This window comes from Tachysurus vachellii, chromosome 10 (genome assembly GCF_030014155.1).
Source record: "Tachysurus vachellii isolate PV-2020 chromosome 10, HZAU_Pvac_v1, whole genome shotgun sequence".
NCBI classification, from domain to species: Eukaryota; Metazoa; Chordata; class Actinopteri; order Siluriformes; family Bagridae; genus Tachysurus; species Tachysurus vachellii.
The window spans coordinates 23,290,242-23,311,806 of NC_083469.1; the positions used below are offsets into that span (position 1 = coordinate 23,290,242).

The 21,565-nt window shown below is 37.4% G+C and overlaps 1 protein-coding gene across 1 annotated transcript in view; it reads right to left on the minus strand.

The window, feature by feature from the left end:
- Positions 1-16,818, minus strand: part of LOC132852872 (brain-enriched guanylate kinase-associated protein) — a 35,769-nt gene extending 18,951 nt beyond the window's left edge. The window contains exons 1-4 of the mRNA XM_060880367.1: positions 16,166-16,818; positions 6,889-7,071; positions 3,708-3,869; positions 2,695-2,761 (exon numbers count right to left, since the gene is read on the minus strand). Of these exons, the coding sequence (XP_060736350.1) occupies positions 2,695-2,761; positions 3,708-3,869; positions 6,889-6,959 (300 nt within the window). The 5' untranslated portion in view covers positions 6,960-7,071; positions 16,166-16,818. The remainder of the gene's footprint in view (positions 1-2,694; positions 2,762-3,707; positions 3,870-6,888; positions 7,072-16,165) is intronic.
- Positions 16,819-21,565: the final 4,747 nt, after the last annotated feature.

Genomic DNA, 21,565 nt, shown 5'->3' on the forward strand with positions numbered 1-21,565 from the left:
TTGTGCTTTAGTACATCTGATAATATGCACATTATGATCTAGTACCTCCTAATATTATGAACAACAGCTATGCTAATTCCTCTCTGCTGCTTCTTGCTTCTTCCCATCCTAAGGCATTCAGAGATGTACCAGTACCAGTTGGATCCTGCTTCATGAAGTATTTGGACATTCTAAGAAGAGATACCAACTACATGTGGTCTTTAAGGACAACCACCTCCTCATCAGTACACAATTGCCAGACTGTATATTAATAATCACACCCTCCAGTGTCACCCAAATGAGGATGAGGTTCCCGTTTGAGTCTGGATCCTTTCAAAGTTTATTCCACTTCGATCTAATGGAGTTTTTCCTCACCACAATCATCTCAGTCAGCTGCTATGAGACAGTGTCCATTGTTAACAGCGCTATACAGATGTTTACAAATGATAACAAACTCTGGTGGTTGTTCAGTTCTAGTACTGAAGAGTGCATACTAGGCAAGGAAATCTCAACAGGTTTCAAATCACATCATGTTGCAACCTCATACAGTACATACATACAAACTTAATTCCAAAGTGTTTTCTGTACTTTTTACATTTAAACTGAAACAGGATACACCTGAGTAGTATGCAACCGATAGGACGCTCATTGGCAAGACAGTGGAACTATGAAAGGATTTGATATTTACAGCCTTTCAATCAATAGCCTGAATGGCTTAATCACCAAGCTCACAATGTCTCGCTCTTTCCTGAGGCGATCACTAGCAGTCCTGAGAGAGACACATTTCAGTTTGGCTTCTTGCATGAGCTCATGAGGTGGTGTCAACTGTGTTAGCACACACTAAAACCAGGCAACTATTGTGGAGGCTATGAGGATGTAAAGGACTTAGGATGGATATGTGGGGAAAGAGCAGGAGCGTCCAATCTTATCCACAATTGGCCGGTGTGAGTGCAGGTTTTCATTTTAATCAAGAATGAGCCCCACCTGATTCTACCTGTTTGGTTTTCACTAGACAGGTGTGGCCTCTGTTTGGTTGGAATGAAAACCTGCACCCACACCGGGCCTTTGCGGATACACTTGGATGTCCCTAGGACAGAGGGTCTGCATGTTAGCTGGCCACACTAGCAGCACATATATGCAGGTCACATAGAAGTGGTGATGTGAATAATACAAATATGGCAGACATGTATGAGATGAGAAGAGAAAAGGGAAATGTTTGGTCCCTTTGCAGTTACTGTAAGTGTAGCCGGTAAGTCAACCACCAGTGGTTATCTATATAATACTATTACCTCATGTTTTACTTCATAGTCAGAACTGTCCTTCACTCAAATCTGTTTCTAGACTGAAACTTTCAATTGGCTGTTTTTTCTGTATACAGTGCTTATATCTAAGAATAGTTTAAGGCATTCTTTAATATATGCACCGTCACTGTAATATATGCACTGGGCTCAGCACAACAATAAAACCCCAAAATGCATAACCTCTATGCTGAAATCTGCTCACAACAAATACATTACAGACATAATTTCTTCTGCAGGTCTGCAGATGTTTTGTTTCTTCCTTCTTGTCTAATCTGTTAAATGGAGATATACAACTGAAGGAAGGACAATTCTTCTGTATCGTTGGCTAAGCAGTAAAAACATATCTCTTTTCTCATATTTCTCTCTTCACATCGTCTTTTGAAGCGACCCTGGCATTCCAATAATTTTGATCTTATTTTCATCAATAATTTTCATCCTTTTTTATATTTATGTAATCAGAAAACATTGTGATACTCTAGAGAACTATTATTCCTCACAAACATATTTCCTTGGGTACCTACACAAGGGCTTATATAATAGTCACAAAGATATATTTTGACTGATCGGTAGTTTGAGCTGAATTGATCATACCTTGCATGAAGATACTGTGCATGAAGATTCAGTATATCCTGTTGAAGCTTGAACAATTGCTTCAACTCAGAAATGTTACTTGTATCAGCAGTATATGGAGTCCTATATTAGGGAAGTTTCACAGTTCTGGGTATGGCGTTGAAAAGATTTGGGTGTATTCACAGCCTCATATTTGGTTAAGAAATCATTTCTGTAACTGGGATAGTACTTCATGTTAATGGAAAATAACCACTGTATCTGCTTTGTATCTGCATTGGATACTATGGAGTTCTTTGTGAGTTTTAAATGGGAGAGATATGGGGTAGAAAATGCATTAGATGGTGTAGCTAAAAGTTTACCTGCTTAGTTTAACTGAACAATTCTTGGCTCTAACTTCAACATGTAAAAGTACTGTATAATTATAATGCTATTGATACTATAAAGTAAGTAACAATTGTTGATAACAATCTGCATGCTAAAAACCACAACCCTTGAATTCCTGCATCTGTAGGCATTGTATTTGTTGCTATATCCCTTTTTCATGCACATTTTCAGGGTGTGATTTAAGTACTTGCTCATTTTAAATAAAAATATTCCGTTCTCTTCCTTCACAGAATGTGCTTACTGTCAATATCACTCACTCACTCACTCACTCACTCACTCATTTTCTACCGCTTTATCCGAACTACCTCGGGTCACGGGGAGCCTGTGCCTATCTCAGGCGTCATTGGGCATCAAGGCAGGATACACCCTGGACGGAGTGCCAACCCATCGCAGACTGTCAATATCACATACCTATATACAGGTAGGTAAGTATTTGCTGTTCTGTGGATAGGTTTCTCACCTTTTCTTTAAACTTCTCCTCTAATTCTTGGTTTATTCTCTGCAGTGCTGCATAGCTGCTCTGTATCCTGCAAGCAAATAAGATGAGATTACTTATCATCTGTTGTCATATTGAAAAGGTTTGCTAAAAACAAGAAAGGTACTGTAATGCTCAAAATACCATTGCAGATATAAATCACCGTGCTAAATGAATGACGCGGGAGTTCAGATTCAGTTATATGCAGGACGCCTGTGTCTAATTTTAGTACAAAGTAAACGCTACTCTTGGTGGGATTCCAAAATGATAGCAACTAAATAAGTCTTGTTTTTGCATCCTGTTTTAATATGTTGTATTTAAATTTTGAAAAGTGTGATCATTGGGGAGAGAAGGCACTTAAAAGAAGATTTACTTAAAATAGAATTGCTTCTAATGAATAAATTTAATTGAAATTTTTTTTTAATGCGCCACAATATTTCTGGCACACTGGGAATTCAACAGGATCTCTCTCTCTCTCTCTCTCTCTCTCTCTCTCTCACACACACACACACATACACATACACATACACATACACATACACACACACAGACACACACATGCACACAAGATTACAATAATGAAATTTATTATAAGGTTATATGCATTATAAGTTGCTTTGACGTTCATCAAACAGTAGCTTCTAGCTTTTGAATAACATTAAGTTTACGTTAACTAAGCAATGCTATGATCGTTTGGTTAAAAGTGGCCCTGTTTTTAAACACTTGACAGGGTGATGGCAGTGTTGTGCTACAGAATTGTGTAGCATGAGCCAACAGGTATGTTTGCCATGAGTAATATTTAATTTTTATGAGCAAAATTGCTACTCATTGCTAATCTGCTTCACTCAGGAAAGCCCAGAAGGAATGCCCAACATTTCTGCTTTTCTGTAGATGATTCCTCATTAGATTTTAAGTTATCATTCTCTCCCTCTGGCTTCAACTATTGTACTATGTTTAAGCTCAATTTGGGGGAAAATATAAGGACAGATGTTTTGAACCTGCGTAGCTTGTCAGTGAATTTCTCCAGCTCCTCCTGTGCCCTTCTTAGTTCTGTCTCCAGGTACTGCTTGGTGGCTTCAAACTCGGTCTCCAGCATCTCCAGCTTATGAGTGGTATAGGACAGCTGCCTCCGTAGGTCGTCCTTCTGCTCCTGCAATGAACTGGACAAATACAAAAGGCTGAAGATGACTGAAGCTACTTCATCCTACTTATTTTTTTCATATTGTATGTCACTGATATGTTCACTGTTAACTGCAATATGCAAAACTACTGAACCAAAAAAACTACTGAAGGCGGGAAATAAAGTTATGATGTAACACAGCAGCACAGGAAAGCAAAGCTCTTTAATGAAGCTTATTAAATTAATAATGAAGATGGTAATGATTTACCTTAAATGAGTCACGTACAATGAAATGGACAAATACATACAGACTAATTAGCTAATTATGGTAATTATTTAGCGGATAAGAGTGGTGGAAAGAGTAGGAGAGGTGGGAATAAATCACAGGTAGTATGGAGATTAGACTGTATGTGACATTTGCAGCAGATGTTCATTCTGAAGGTGTTCAGGATAACACTTCACACTTCACACACCTTACAGCTCTCATATTTTGACTTTTGACTTTCACAACATAATGACAAAAAAGTCTGCCTTTCATTACATGAAAAGTTTCCTCATTTAAACTTTACTTTATATTGTGATTCTCTACACAAGACACCATGATGTAGAGATGAATGATAACTAATATGAGTAACTAATAACTAACCACATTTTTGCTCCCATTGCACCTGTAACAATCTGCACTCTATGGCCAAAAGTATGTAGATACCTGACCATGACACCCACATGAAGGTTTTCTTCTAACTGGTTTTCCTTTACCAATTCTTTACAATTTATTTGTGTGCTATAACATTACGATCATTTTTTTGAATGAGGTCCAGAAAGCAGAGGTGGGAGTAAGTCACACATGTGCAAGTCACAAGTAAGTCTCAAGTCTTAACCTTCAAGTCCGAGTCATTTTTTGTGTGAGTCAAGTCAAGTCAAGTCACTGCTTTATGTCAAGCAAGTCAAGTCGTAGCTTGAGTCAAGCAAGTCACTGGCAAGTCATACAGATGTTTGATTCACTTCCATAGTGGTAAAAAGAATACTATGGAAGTGAATGGGGTTCATGAATGGTTTGGTTACAAACAGTCCTCAAAATATCTACATGTGTGTTCATCAAAACAAAGAAATTTATACAGGTTTGTAACATCAAGAGGGTGAGAAAAAGATAACAGAATTTTTTTATTTTTGGGTGAACTATCCCTTTAAATTGAATGTATGTGCGTGTGCATGCGAGACAAGAATATGACTGTGCTTGCAACTTTGAGGTTTTTTATTTTTATATTTATATTTATGTTTTTTATATATAATCAAAGATGAGCTTGTGGGGCCTTTTCGGGTTGAGGATGGGGTCAAGCTCAACTCCCAGTCCTACTGCCAGTTTCTGGAAGACACCTTCTTCAAGCAGTGGTACAGGAAGAAGTCTGCATCCTTCAAGAAAAACATGATTTTCATGCAGGACAATGCTCCATCACACGCGTCCAAGTACTCCACAGCGTGGCTGGCAAGAAAGGGTCTAAAAGAAGAAAAACTAATGACATGGCCTCCTTGTTCACCTGATCTGAACCCCATAGAGAACCTGTGGTCCATCATCAAATGTGAGATTTACAAGGAGGGAAAACAGTACACCTCTCTGAAGAGTGTCTGGGAGGCTGTGGTTGCTGCTGCACGCAATGTTGACGGTGAACAGATCAAAACACTGACAGAATCCATGGATGGCAGGCTTTTGAGTGTCCTTGCAAAGAAAGGTGGCTATATTGGTCACTGATTTGTTTTTGTTTTGTTTTTGAATGTCAGAAATGTATATTAGTGAATGTTGAGATGTAATATTGGTTTCACTGGTGAAAATAAATAATTGAAATGGGTATATATTTGTTTTTTGTTAAGTTGCCTAATAATTATGCACAGTAATAGTCACCTGCACACACAGATATCCTCCTAAAATAGCTAAAACTACAAACAAACTAAAAACTACTTCCAAAAATATTCAGCTTTGCTATTAATGAGTTTTTTGGGTTCATTGAGAACATGGTTGTTGTTCAATAATAAAATTAATCCTCAAAAATACAACTTCCCTAATAATTCTGCACTCCCTGTATGTGCATCCCCATAAACGATCCATACGCTTTTCACTCAAAGCCTAACACTGAAGACCAATTATAAGTGCTATTGCAAAAAAGCTGACATTTCCACATGAACAGTGACCAACCATTTACACTACATTGCGCTTGCAAATAATTTTATTTGATAGAACTTTGTCATTCAGTTGTGAGCGATGTGGTCGCATACTGCTGTTCTTCTCTTCTCATCTTGCACAAAATCCCGGTACCTGAACTTAATTATTTTTGGTGTAGCGCCTTCCATGTTTCGCCACGTCTGTTAAGGTTTATTAGTTAGTGCGCGCGCTCCCTCTGCTTGCCTGCTGCGTCACGTGGTTAGATTACGCTCTTGCGTGCGATTTAAAAACAAAATAGACAAAAAAGATAAAACAAAAACAAAAAACAAGTTATTTCGAGTCATTTAACTCAAGTCCGAGTCAAGTCTCAAGTCATGAATGTCAAGTCAAAGTCAAAAATTTTTTAATATTTGTCAACCAAGTCACAAGTCTCAAATGTGCGACTTAAGTCCGACTCGAGTCAAGTCATATGACTCGAGTCCCCCATTTCTGCCAGAAAGACATGGCTTAGGGTGGAACATGGATAGTGTGGAAGAACCTGAGTGGCCTGCACTAAACCCTGACCTTTTGGGATGAACTGGAACACCAAGTTCATGCCAGATCTTCTTGTCAGACATCAGTGCCCAACCTATGTCAAGTTCCAAATTCTAGAGAATAGCCTTTTCAGAAAAGTGGCAAAAGAGGACCACCTCCACATCAATGCACATGGTTTTGGAATAAGATGTTAAATATTCAGGTGTCTACATACTGTAGAGATACAATATATAGAAAACAATGCATGATTGAAGTGTTTTTGGAGATGGGAAATTATAAAAATGTGGGATGCCCAAGGACCGGCTTAGTTAAAAAAAACACTTGAGTCAAAGAAAGTGCCTTGATAATAATTTGTTTTTACTCTTACCTTCTTTTCTGAAGTTTACAACCATTTCGAGAAGCTTTTAGTGCAGTTTTCCCAATACATATTTTTTTCATGTTATATTTTGCTTTTTCTTGTGTTTAGTAAATCCACTGCGTGTTGGAGAGACTGTGAAAGACCCTAAGTTTCCTTCCAGAATCAGACAGTAATTTTCTGTCAGTATTGATCCTGATAAAAAGAGAAAAGAGAGAACAATACTACAATCACACAGTCCATAAGTAATATATTTCCTTCCAGTACCCCTGGAATGATTTATCATTATTTTGTTTCTTAATTTAGTTAATTTAACCTAAAGTAAGTCATTGGAGCCAATGGGCTTTAGTGCATGTGTGCAAGTGTGTGCTTTCTTTTTAATTACATTTTTTTTATTGATATATTATACATATATTATGTAGGGTACAATTAATGTACAATTAAGAAAAATCTCTAATTTATTTCATTTTACTTGTAATACATAAAGTGTTTATGCGTTTATAATTTATAGATATAAGTTGCTTTGACAAAATGAATGTCATGAAAAACACATTTATAACTAAATACGTGTATAAATAAAAGGTTTGACCTATGGATTTAAGTCTCTACTAAACTTTTGCCTAGAAATTGTGCAAAGTTATTGTGTAAAAAGTTAATGCACAGGGATATCATCTTTAGAAAGGATTACGTATTAAGCTTGTTTGCGCTGTATGGCAGTTTAATATAACCATAATACATCACACAGAAATGTAAATACAGTCCAAAACAATAAATAAATAAATAAATAAATTTGAATGCCATTTATGGATAATATTGAAACATTACTATTATTTAATAGTATTGTGTATGGTATAATTAATTAATAGTAATATAATTGTATACATAGGATACATTATCTTGGGGGGCCGAATATTTGATGGACAAAATGATTTACAATGCTTTATTGCCTTAGACATTGGAAGATGTAACTTTTGCAGAGAAGTGTTTGGTCAGCTTAAACTTGTAGGAATGTTTTCTTTATATGAGAGTGCACTGAATTAGTTAACTCACTGGCATCATTGTATTAAATTTCAACTTAAAATAGCTAATACATTGTATTGTCTTGTGGCTACATTTAAGTGGCTGTTGGGACACAATATAAAAAAGTAAAATGCAGATCATTAGGTTAATTAATCACATGGATTAACATCGTAATTACAAGTGGGAACTTTAGAAATATTACAAATATCCAGTTAGCCATATACTGACAGGATACTACATTTTATACGCTGCTTAATCAAGATAAGTTGCTAAATCTCAACACAACCTGATGAGAATCATCAATAACATCGTATAAGATCTTGCCATATCGCATACTATATGTAAGGTTGCTTGCATTTTGCTTCTTAATACATTCTTTCAGTCATCTTCTAGGCTCTTATTGCTGTATAGAGAAATGCTTCATAAAGTGCTGATGAAATAACCATCGACCATCGACTAGCTCCTCAATATCTTCCACAAAGTCAGGCACATCATACATCCATCATCCCCAATCTGTTCCATCACTGACTGAGCTCTCTGAAGGAGTCTCTGGGATATATGGTGTGTAATCACACTACACGCTTCACGAGATGAAAGAAACCAAGACGTTACTAGGTTTGAGGGTCACTTGTGTATTGTCTGTTATTTATTACTATTTTTTGTAGCATGTCATGTTTTCTATTTCTCCTTGCAACACAAACTGATACTGATGAAAGGATAGCTAGACTGCAATCAATGACCCTCCCTTCAGTGCTCCAGTTCCACTGTGTAATTTATGAACAATGACAATAATAAAAATAAGTATTAAAAATAGTATTTAACAAAAATATATTCACAAAAAAAAATCTGAATATGGAATTAATATACTCCTAATATTTTCCTATCATTATTCTATGGCAGCAAATAATTAACAATTAATCCTGAAAGCCCATTTAAATGCTAGTGTACAGGAGAGCTACACTTGACCTAGACATTCCTTCTGACAACATTTTCCCGTCTCATGTTGCATCTGTATTGAAGCCTTTAGTTATTTGTCACATAGTGATTTGATTTTAATTGAATATTTTTTTTTTTTTTTTTTTTTTTACAAATCCCAGCTTCTTAGGAAGTTGGGGTGAAAACACAGGCTCAGCCATGATTTAAGGCCCATTTTTGGTTAAACCATTGGGCCATGATGACTTGGTGTCATGACAAGACAATGTCTGTCAAGTCTTTAATCAGAGGACTGGAAGCATTATGACACACACCAGAGAAGCATTTATGCTCAACTTCATTACTGTCACAACACTTGAAATTTTTTTTGAAGGAACATATACATTATAGAATTATGACTCTGGAATGTACCAACTACAAAAACTAGATAGGGGTATAGGAAAGACCATTGACTGCATATACTACACAGTCTACATACCCTATACACACTAAAGTGGTCAATAATATTTGTATTTTTGTATTCTTACTCTCTATATTGTTGTATGTCAATTCTAAATTGTGTGGTGTTGTCAAACCTTGTTGCAAATCTCCAATGTGAACAAAAAAGGTTCTAGTCTCTATTTTGCTAACTTTCAATGACAAGGGAAAGTTTGCTTCTAAAATGCTGATACAGATTTAAATCTTTGGGAGTGACTTTTCTTATTCTGTGGCTCACTGTGACTTGCTGTTGCATTTGAAAACTCAGCTATTTTCTGTTCGGATACAGGTTTCTGCTTAGACACTTTTACACAGTCCACATGGATCTAAACATCTTGTTCATTACTATCTGTAACATTTACTAAGCGCATCTGCCGAATTTGATAAAAGACTCCCAGAGCCGTCTTTGACTTTGCATTTTGACTTTGTGATCAGCTTCTGTTTACCCCATATACAAACTCCAAAATACAAATTTCTCATGGAGAATGGCTTCTATTCAATTTGTGCATTTGTCTTTGCTAGACATTGTAAATCATGTATTCATTCATTCATTCATCTTCTACCGCTTATCCGAACTACCTCGGGTCACGGGGAGCCTGTGCCTATCTCAGGCGTCATTGGGCATCAAGGCAGGATACACCCTGGACGGAGTGCCAACCCATCGCAGGGCACACACACACACTCATTCACTCACACAATCACACACTAGGGACAATTTTCCAGAGATGCCAATCAACCTACCATGCATGTCTTTGGACTGGGGGAGGAAACCGGAGTACCCGGAGGAAACCCCCGAGGCACGGGGAGAACATGCAAACTCCACACACACAAGGTGGAGGCGGGAATCGAACCCCGACCCTGGAGGTGTGAGGCGAACGTGCTAACCACTAAGCCACCGTGCCCCCCTGTAAATCATGTATACGTTACTAAAATAATTATCTCAGACCCAGAATGTATGCTGTTTGATCAATTTATTAATTCACCTCTTTGGACTGTCTTAGCTCCTGAGCACCAGGCTTATTTTATCTGTTAGTATTCACTATAGTTGGATGTTTGAGACTAGCAGGTTGTTTACACCAAGGACCTTTGGTTAGATTTGACATGAGTGCAGGAGATCTGAAAATACAAACTTCCTTGAGTGCATTTCTGTTTACCTTCCAGGAGATTCAGACAACGATTGAATGTCAACAAAGTCTTGTACAGGTAGCCTGGTTATTTGTAGATGTCCATTCTACCAAGAATAGGGGATAGTCTGTTATGTCGGGGATTAAATTAAGAAAGTTGATATCCATCCATTCCAGTAAAGAGGTGGGAGAAAGAGCTGTGTGAGATAAATGTGAGTGTTGTCTTCATTACAGTATGATCATATAACCCCAATTTTATCATCTCTACACTGGCTACCTGTTAAGTTTAGCATTGATTACAAACTGCTGCTACTTATGTACAAGGTTCTTAATGGTTTAGCTCCCATGTATCTAACTAGTCTTCTAACACGTTACAATACTTGATGCTCCCCGAGATAAAAAAAAACTCAGGACTCCTGGTAGTTCCCAGAATATCTAAGTCTACTAAAGGCAGTAGAGTGTTTTTGTATTTAGCTCCCAAACTTTGGAATAGTCTTCCTGATAGTGTTCGGGGCTCAGACACACTTTACCAGTTTAAATGTAGATTAAAAACTCATCTCTTTAGACAGGCGTACACATAATACATCCCAAAATATTGTGCTCTATTACATCAGACTTGCAAATATTATGAACAGCAGCTATGTTCCCGAGGCATCCAGAAATTGTACCAGCTCCGATTGTCTTCTGTGCGACGAAGAATGAGATGAGGCCGATTCTGTGAGAATCCTGAGGCATGTAGAGATCTACCAGCTCCACTTAGACTCTGCGATACTAAAGAGGAGATGTGAACTCCATGTGGTCTTTTACATCAATACAACATTTGTCAGACTGTATATTTATAATCACACCCTCCAGTGTCACCCATATGAGGATGGGTTCCCCTTGAGTCTGGTTCCTCAAGGGAGTTTTTCCTCACCACTGCTGCCTGAGTCACCTCAGACTTGCTCATTGGGGTTAAATACAAACACATTTAAATATATCTAATATTAATCTTGAATTTTGCATTCTATTAATCTTTATATTATTCTTTATATTAAGCTTTGTTCTATGTTTATGTTCTGTAAAGCCGCTTTGAGACAATGTCAATTGTAAAAAGCGCTATACAAATAAACTTGAATTGAATTGAATTGAATTATAGTATACTAAGAAATATAGTATACTAAGAAAAGGTAGGCAAAAATGGATGCCAATGCCGTGAGAGATTATTAGGATAAACAGAAGCAAACTAATCCAAAGTGTTAGGAAAAACTATAAAACAGGCCAAGGTCAGCCAAGGTGCAAAAGACTCAATAAGGGCAAGAGTACAGTATACAAGTTTTGTGTTTACCACCAGGCCAGAAATACCAATAAGGAAAGGAAAAGGCAGCTCATAGTTAACCGTGTCAGCAATCAGGTACAAATACTGATGAGAGCAGCATCAGCAGAAACAAGAAGGCAATTGATGAGATCAGGACAGAAACCTGATTGAAATGGCTTCAAGAAATTGTCCCTCATTAGAGTGTTGACTTTTAATTAGAACCGTCATTATGATGAAGGTTAGCATTTTTGAGGACTGGAGAGAGAAGAGAAGTCAAGAAACAGGAAGAACCAAACGGTGAGAGGAGCTACAGCAGTGAAAGTTGTTCAGGTCAGCTTGAAACTTTATATTATTTATAAATGTCTTCTATCTCTCAAAACTTTGTGAGTTAGAGTTATTTATTTGTTTTTTACTTTTTTTTTTTTTTTTTTTATAATAACCAAGTCTGCTATAGTGGGTTGGTCATGGCTGCTCTAACGGCACAATAAAAAAAAACATTATGTTGACTTGGATTGTTTAATAATTTATGCATGGAAAAGCCTATGTTTAGCTTAAATAGTGCAAAAATGTTCACCATCCCGTTCTTCACTCCTAGTTCATCCTAAACCCTCTTCTGATAGTCTGTCTGTTTTTCTTCCAATATTCTATCGTATACACTGTGTCTACTCAAGAAATGGTCATGTCTGTTTATTAACCCCTTTTACCAGTTTGCTCCATTATGCCGACTTATTGGACATTTTCAATCATTTTTCAAACTCCCTGAGATAATATGAGGAAGAAAACTTGAGAGGAACCAGGCTCAAAAGGGAACCCATCCTCATTTGGGTGACACTGGACAGGAAATAATGTAAATGTAAATGATATCCTTTCTACAACAGTTTGTAGTTGTGCAACTGAGAGCTCCTGAGGAACTAATGGATCAGTGCAAATTCCCCACAGTTCACCACAGACCCAACACTAATTCCTTCCTGCCAAAGTCCTCAAATGATCACCGATAAAGACCAGACCGTACAGCTACATGTCTTACGCAACAATAGTCCAAAGAAGGCGTGACAGTTTCCGAGAGGCCTCATCCACAGCAATCCTGTGAGTCACTGGCTGTCCATGCAAAATAGGCAGAAATTACATTTGTGGCCTCTGGGAAAAAGAGTCAACAGAAACCTGCCCCTTTTGTGGTCACACCAGCTATAAAAACAGCTCCAAATCCAACTGTTAACAATCTAGCTAACAATTTTGAAGATACTAGACAGGTTGCTTGCCTCTCATATGTCAGAGTACACAAACATTTTGTGTTTGTTCTTGCAATCTGGATTTTGACCTTTCATTATCACTTTCCGAGGCTTCCCATGTGAGATAGTTGTGATTCTGTCTCTTGAACGCTATTAGAGGTAACAACGGTATTCTGTTGCTTCTTGATTCGAGAGTGCTGCATTTTTTGTTGTCCCACAAAATATACTCAGTTTTTCTTATCACTAGCATGGTAATATTTTTTATATTTATCATTATCAGTCTACATGGTTCTATATTGCCACAATCTCCTTTGTGATCCTGTAAACAAGATGTGTGCAGAGATAATTGAATAATTCGAAATAGTCTAAAGCAGCATCGTCTAGCAGCAAGACCTATCCTGAAAGAATGCCTAAAACATACAGGTAAAGTTTGTTCAGCTTTAGTTTCTTATGTTTGCTTGTGTTTCTTTTTATGAACCTAAATATAATTTAAATATAAACCAAAATTTTCCATTGTGTTCTTACTTGAACCAAAGATTATAGCTCACCTATTATTATTCCTCTGTTATAAATTAGCGCAGTGAAGATAATAAACTCCTGATGAATTGACCCTTGTTGTGATATTTTCACACCAAATGGATTTTGACATGATTTCTCAGATAAATGTCTGATTAACTAATTATTGCTATGTATACATATAACCACTGTGTATACGTATCATAAACTAATTAAACAATTTAAACCCTTTGGAAATCGACTATTTTTAAGCGGTATTTTCCTTTTTTTTTTTTTATGATCAAGCACTTGAAATAATCTCAGACAGCAGAAATGGGTTTGATATCACCAGTTACTTTGAAGATAGAAACAGTTGTGTGAAAATAAACTAAGCTTTTTTATTTTTTGGAACATTTCTATGGGAATATTACCCCTAGAAAAAAGAAATATTTCTCTAAAAAAAAGAGAAATAAAAAGAGAAATAAAACTAAACTAAAGTTCTCAAAACTCTGATACTTTCATATGAGGCATTATGCACCAATGTGGAGTGGTCCATGACAAAGACATTCAATGCTGAATACAAAAAAACAAAAAACAAAACAGAAATAAATAAAATTTTTGGCCTTTGGGAAAAAGAGGAAATTGAAATAAATCAGAAAGAAAGATCTGAGAAAGACCTCAGGATAGCTGAATGACCTCGACTAAAGATCAGAATAAATATCAAAAGAGCATATAAAATGTGTATTATAATATGAAGCTGATGATAACCTTTTCACATAGCTAATGGCACTGAGATAAAAAAAATAAAAATAAAAACTAGTGTAGCTAAAATTTAAGAATTAAATTTAAATTTTATTTATTTATCTGATAAAAAAAGTTCAACTTAAAAAAAAAGTCATGTTCATAAAGTAAAATCACAGAGAATAACACTGTATATCAGCCTGAATATAATGACTATAAATAAGTCTTGGTGGAACAGATTCTGTACATCTCAAGTTATTTTTATGTTTCGTTAAACTGGTGATATTGTAGTAAGAAGACTAGCCAGGCATTAACTCTTGCCATCTAGCTCCAGGCTTCTTCCTTTATCAGCTAAATCCATATTACTGCTAGACCCCAAGACACCTAAAACACAAACACACACTTTCTCAGGTCTCCGTCATGTTTTAGCCTTAGGTTCTTTTACTATCTGGATGTTAAAGCAGATTTCCGTCCTTACCCTCTAGGGTAGTCTTGGGCTTCACTGCCTTCTTATTAAAAGGCCAGAAACTGCTTCTAGGCACAGTGACATTTTTTGACCCAAGGGATAAGTTCAGTCATACAGACAGTAGAGAAAAGTAAAAATTAAGTGGCGGCTGGAGAAACGATTTTATGAGACTATCCCATGCAGCAGCTTAGCAGCTAGCGGTGTCATGTTTTGATGAGTGCATTGCTGTTATAGAAATATATGCAGGGCTTTGAATTATGTTACACTACATTACATTTACAGATTTTTTCAGACACCTTTATCCAGAGTGGCTTACATTTTATATCATTTTTATACAACTGAGCAATTAAGGCACAACAGTGGCAGCTTGGTGGACCCGGGATCCGAACTTCCGATCGGTAGACCAGCACCTTAACCACTAGGATTCCACATCCCCAGGATGTTATTTATTGTTGTTAGTATATTTGTACAGAAACAATTTACTAATGCCTTAACAACTGTATTAGCCATTTGTTGAAACCATGTTTCCTTGCTACAATCTGCTGTGTAAAGTAGTTCTCTTAAACATTTTCAGGAAAGTCATCACCCCAAACAAAAGGCCATTATAACACAAATCTATTTTTTATTACTACTTCAAGGTGTTTACTAAAACAAAACGCTTATAAACCCTAGAACTGACAGCATGAACATTATAAATGTACTTCTATTATGTGTGAAGCTGCAAAAACTAAATTGAATTGAATTATAACTGGCGAGATTATTCATGGTTGAGCCGTGCCTGGCTTGCCATCTTATCGGATATTGTACATGCAGCTAAAATAACAGTAAACACTGATTTGTAGTCTGTGGTTTGTGTTTCTTAATATTGCCAGCAACTTTGTAACACAGTGTAGCTTTGAGAAATGTGCTGATAATGATGTGTTCATGTACAGGGAACATAGCTAGACTATTAGCCTCTGGAGTTATGGATACACTGCCTAATGTTTTCAGTGTTTCTGATCATGTTTCTCTGCGATATGGACATGCTTAAGACACAGAGCTAATCTCTAGAGCTTCTCAAAATGTTTCTATGGGACTCAGTAAAAAGCGAGACAGTTACTTTTGTATTTAATAACTCTATGAAGATGTGTACTGAATTGAATGACGACAACAACAACAACAACAATAATAATACTAATTCAACACTTTCCACTGAAGTGGAAATTTCCACGACAGCAATCAGAGGAAAGATGTGAAGCTAAATCTTCCAATACAAGAAATATTTTCTTTCATGTTTTCTTTCTTACACATATTAAATAATAGTCTGTAATAAATTGGTGTCTAGTAATAATTTACTACAACTATACACTTCAAGTTAAATGGATCAAACTTGGACCCGTCAAAGAAAATAAAGCACAAGCTCCTTCATTCATAATGTAGTGCAACAGCCTGTGGGACACACATCGTTTTAACACTCACAACACACACACACACACACAGAAACGCATGCAAGGCTCCCGTATCTTACCATTTGTGAGCTTTACGTCTCATTTTCAGATCAGATCACAGTGTACATGAGTCTATATCCTTTTTCTTTGAGCAGAATGCATCAGAATTAGCCTTCCCAGTTCCTCAGCAGAAAGGGCTGCTTTAGCAAGCGCTAAAAACCTCAGTCCAGATGGAGGCAGGGGAGAGATAATAGGAGAGAGAGAGTGAGAGAGAGAGAACGGAGGGAGGGAGTAGGGGAAGGAAATAGCACACAGAAAAAGTAAAAGAAAGCAGCCTACCTAATGACATGTGTCGCTCCATCAGAGGCCTTGCACAAAATATAAAAGAAGAAACATAAAAACAGAGATCAGAGGTTAACCTTTCCTTGTACTACCTGCTTCCCACATCAGACTGCTTGGTGCTAATGTTAATGAGCACCAAATCACAAAATAACACATGGTCCATTCAGAAAATAAATGTAGATGATGGTTTCATTCAATTTTTATTTATTTATTTATTTATTTATTCATTTATTTATTGCCTATTTAGGTGATGGGATTACCCATTATGGAATAGAAGTCAAGAGGTTATTTCAGCTATTATGATAATATAGTGATTAAAATTTTGCTCCCATTTTGCTTCCACTAAATCTGTAAAATTGCTCAGCCTCTAAGCATATGACTGGTGATGGAGATGTGAAGAAACAGTATGATAGACTCATACACAAACACACACAGTAGAATGACTCATTGTTGTATTGACAGTGATCCCTTGCTAAGCTGCAGTGAGCTTACTCACCAGGCACAGCCAGCTAGAACAAAATCCGTCCTTAGACCCAACTCAACCCACAGTTGAGAAACCAAACCTTCTCCATGCCAAGGGCTTGTGAGGAACAGAAAAGCACATCAAAATGCAAAACACACTGAACCTTGAGGAAGGTTTCACTCCTGTCAGCCAAGAAAAGGAAGCTGAGGCTACAATGGGCACAGGCTCAAACAAACTGTATATGAGGGGAGATTTTTTTTATAAAACAGTAGTTGTTTTGCTTTCCACACAGCTCAATCCAGCCTGGTCATTGCCCTCAAGGTGTTATCCTCACAGAACTGCAACCCCCCCCCCCCCCCACTCGCCAACCCCCACATCATTCTATGCAACCTACAGTATAGAGCCCACTTTCTGAAATACTTAAACCAACAACCATGCCACAAAGTCACAGACATGTTATATGTATATATTAACTGAACTTTATCACCTGTTCTTGCATGAATTTATGTGTGGCTCAAGAGGTTAAGGGTTTGGGTCATTGATCAGGGTTCAATCCTCTGCACTGCCAAGCTGCCTCTTTTGGGCCCATGAGCAAGGTCCTTAACCCTCTACAGAGGTGCTGTATCATGGCTGACCCTGTGCTCTGACCCCAACCTTCAAAGTTGTGATATGTGAAGTAAGAATTTAACTATGCTGTAATGTACCTGAACCTTTCTCCTTTCCATAATGCATCTTGGTGCCAGGTCTTACCCAGGTAAGCTATGCAACCGCTCATTGTAGGTGCTTTCAGTGGTAGACAGGGTTCAGCACAGGCAATCTGAGCAGACTGGTCCATACACAGAGAACTGTAATGCACTGTTATGTGTGTTCTGTTATACTGTGGGATCAAACAGACTAACCTTCAACCCCCATGTTAATCAATATGCCATGGGCTCCCATGACACTGTCAGTAGTACACCGGATGTCTCACCTAAGGCTCTAGACACACAACTACATTGCTTTGCAAGTACAGGACAGGAAGAGTTAGATAAGCTTATTACTACAGCTAAATCAACAACTTGTTCACTAGACCCCATTCCAACTAAATTACTGAAAGAAGTGATAAATAAAGCTGATGAGCCTCTTCTTTATATTATTAACTCCTCACTATCTATAGGTTATGAACCTAAGTCTTTCAAGTTGGCAGTTATTAGGCCACTCATCAAAAAACCTAATTTAGATCCAAATGAACTATCAAATTACAGACTTATTTCAAACCTTCCGTTTATGTCTAAAATACTTGAAAAGGTTGTGTCTGTTCAACTGAGCTCCTTCTTACAGGAGAACAATATCCTCGAAGAGTTTCAGCCAGGTTTCAGGCCCCACCATAGCACAGAAACTGCACTTGTGAAAGTCACAAATGACCTGTTCTTAGCTTCGGACCAAGACTGTATGTCACTATTAGTTCTACTTGACCTTAGTGCTGCATTCGACACTATAGATCACAACAATCTCCTAGATCGTTTACAAAATTACACAGGTATTCATGGACAAGCTTTAAGTTGTTTAGATCTTACCTATCTGACCGATACCATTTTGTAGAATTAGATGGTGAACCCTCCAGTTTACTACCAGTTAATCATGGGGTCCCTCAATGATCAGTTCTAGGACCTCTGCTTTTCTCGATATACATGCTTCCATTAGGGAACATTATTAGAAGACATGGGATTAGTTTCCACTGCTATGCTGACGACACACAGTTATATATCTCATCAAACCAGATGAAATAACTAAATTGTCCAAATTAACTCAATGCCTTATAGAGATAAAAGACTGGATGAGCTGTAATTTTCTGTTATTAAACTCTGGTAAGACAGAAATACTACTTATAGGTCAAAAAACCAGTACACAGAAACTCTCACAATTTAACTTCCAATTAGAAGGAGGTACTGTTACTAGTAGCTCAACAGTGAAAGACCTGGGTCTTATATTAGACAGCAACTTGTCCTTTGAATACCACAAAACCAGCCTTCTTTCACCTATATTGCCATAGAAATATTGCCAAGCTGAGAAACATCCTGTCTGTATCTGATGCTGAGAAGCTAGTTCATGCTTTCATGACCTCTAGACTGGACTATTGTAATGCATTACTAGGTGGTTGTCCTGCATCTTTAATAAATAGGCTACAGTTAGTCCAAAATGCAGCTGCCAGAGTTCTCACTAGGACAAGAAAGTATGATCATATAACCCCAATTTTATCATCTCTACACTGGCTACCTGTTAAGTTTAGAATTGATTACAAACTGCTGCTACTAACATACAAGGCTCTTAACGGTTTAGCGCACACATATCTAACTAGTCTTCTAACACGTTACAATCCTTCATGCTCTCTGAGATCACAAAACTCAGGACTATCCCAGAATATCTAAGTCTACTAAAGGTGGTAGAGCGTTTTCTTATTTAGCTCCCAAACTCTGGATTAGTCTTCCTGATAGTGTTCAGGGCTCAGACACACTTTCACAGTTTAAATGTAGATTAAAAACTCATCTCTTTAGTCAGGCGTACACATAATACATCCCATAATATTGTGCACTATTACACTATTACACTATGACTTGCACATTTTTATGAACAGCAGATATGTTAATCCCGCTGCACTGCTCTTCTCTTTTTCTACCCATGCCGAGACACATTGTACCAGCTCCAATCGTCTTCCGTGCGATGACGTTTTTGGACCTCCACTGAGATGAGGACGACTCTGTGAGAATCCTGAGACATCTACAGATCTACCAGCTCCAGTTGGACTCTGTGATACTAAGAGGAGATCTGAAATCCATGTGATCCCTACACCAATACAGCATTTGTTTGACTGTATATTTGTAATCACACCTCTAGTGTCACCCATATGAGGATGGGTTCCCCTTTGAGTCTGGTTCCTCTCAAGGTTTCTTCCTTACCAATCTAAGGGAGTTTTTCCTTGCCACTGCTGCCTGAGTCACCTCAGACTTGCTCATTGGGGATAAATACATATACATACATACATACACACTGTGAACTATATATATTTAGAATTTTTATTATATTAATTCTTTATATTACTCCTTATGTTTATCTTCTGTTCTATGTTTATGTTCTGTAAAGCTGCTTTGAGACAATGTCCATTGTAAAAAGCGCTATACAAATAAACTTGAATTGAATTGAATACACCGGATGTCCTTCCTTGGACCATTACTGTTAGCCACTAACCAGTGCATACCGGGAACAACAGAAAAGACCTGCTGTTTTAAAGATGAACTAATTCTAACTATGACAATTCAGCCATTGTCAGATCCTTACCCATTTTTCCTGCTTCCACATCAACTTCTGCCTAATATATCCCACCCCTTGACAGTGGGCTATATTTGTGTGTGTGAATACGCATAAACCCCTTTTGTCCTCATGGTCAATGCCTTTATAGCACCTACTGCTACATGTAACCATGGTTACTAAACACCAGAGAGAGAATGTGATGTGATTTTCCTCAGTGGGATTAACCCTGAGAAATGTACCCCAGCATTCAGCCCAGTGGGTCAAATCAATAACACACATGTACACATACCCTTGTTTAAATACACATGTGTTTCAAAAGCAATTGTCTATCTGCCTACTATCTTACCACACACACAAACACACACACACGCACACACGCACGCACACACACGCACACACACACACACGCACAATTCATTTGTATTTGAATATTCTGAGAAACAGCCACAGTCTGCCAGTGTGATTGTTATTTTTTATTAATGCAAAGATACAGTTAAAAAGAAGCACCACCATGAATTCTAACAGGGGAATTTAAGTTGTCCTCTAATGCTCCAGACATGGCAGGTACCAGTTTTTTATGCCAATGGGAATAGGAAAGCTGTCTATGTGCATGTTTTCTGCATTCTCCATAATCCTAATTTATCACCCTTTCCCCAAAGACTAACTTTAAAATTATCCTATAAATATATGCGTGAATGATGTGCATTGTGTCCCATCCCTGGTGTACCTATTGTCTGTAGGATAGGCTCCAGATCCACCATAGTCCTCAATGGGACCATGGCATTAAGATGTATTACAGAAATATTAGTGAAGACACTTAACAAAGTAAGGATGTAGTAGGGATTAAAGAATATTTGTTGTTTATATCTCTCTGTGTAGATTTGTAGCAAACATATGTTACTAAGCTAAACTAAAGCATAAATGAAAATTTGGAAAAATTCCCAAATGATTGATTACAAAAATATGGCACTGTATACATTTACAGAATTTGGTTGACACCCTTATCCAGAGTGACTTACATTTATCTTATTTATACAGCTGAGAGAATGAGGGTTATTTGGCCTTGCTCAGGGGCCCAGGAGTGGCAGCTTGGTGCGCCTGGCTTTTAAGCTCATGACCTTCTGATCAGTAGGCCAACACCTTAACCAGTGGGAATATATAAATACACACCTGTACACCTGCTCATGAATGCAGTTATCAAAAGCAGCCAATCATTTCACAGCATCAAAATGTATAACATCATGCAGATACAGGTCAAAAGCTTCAGTTAATGTAAAAAATTTTAACCAATGTAACTTCAGTGACAATTAACAGTGGCAAGGTTGCTGATGCCAGATTGGCTGGTTCGAGCCTTTCAGAAACTGCTGATCGCCTGGTAATTTCTATT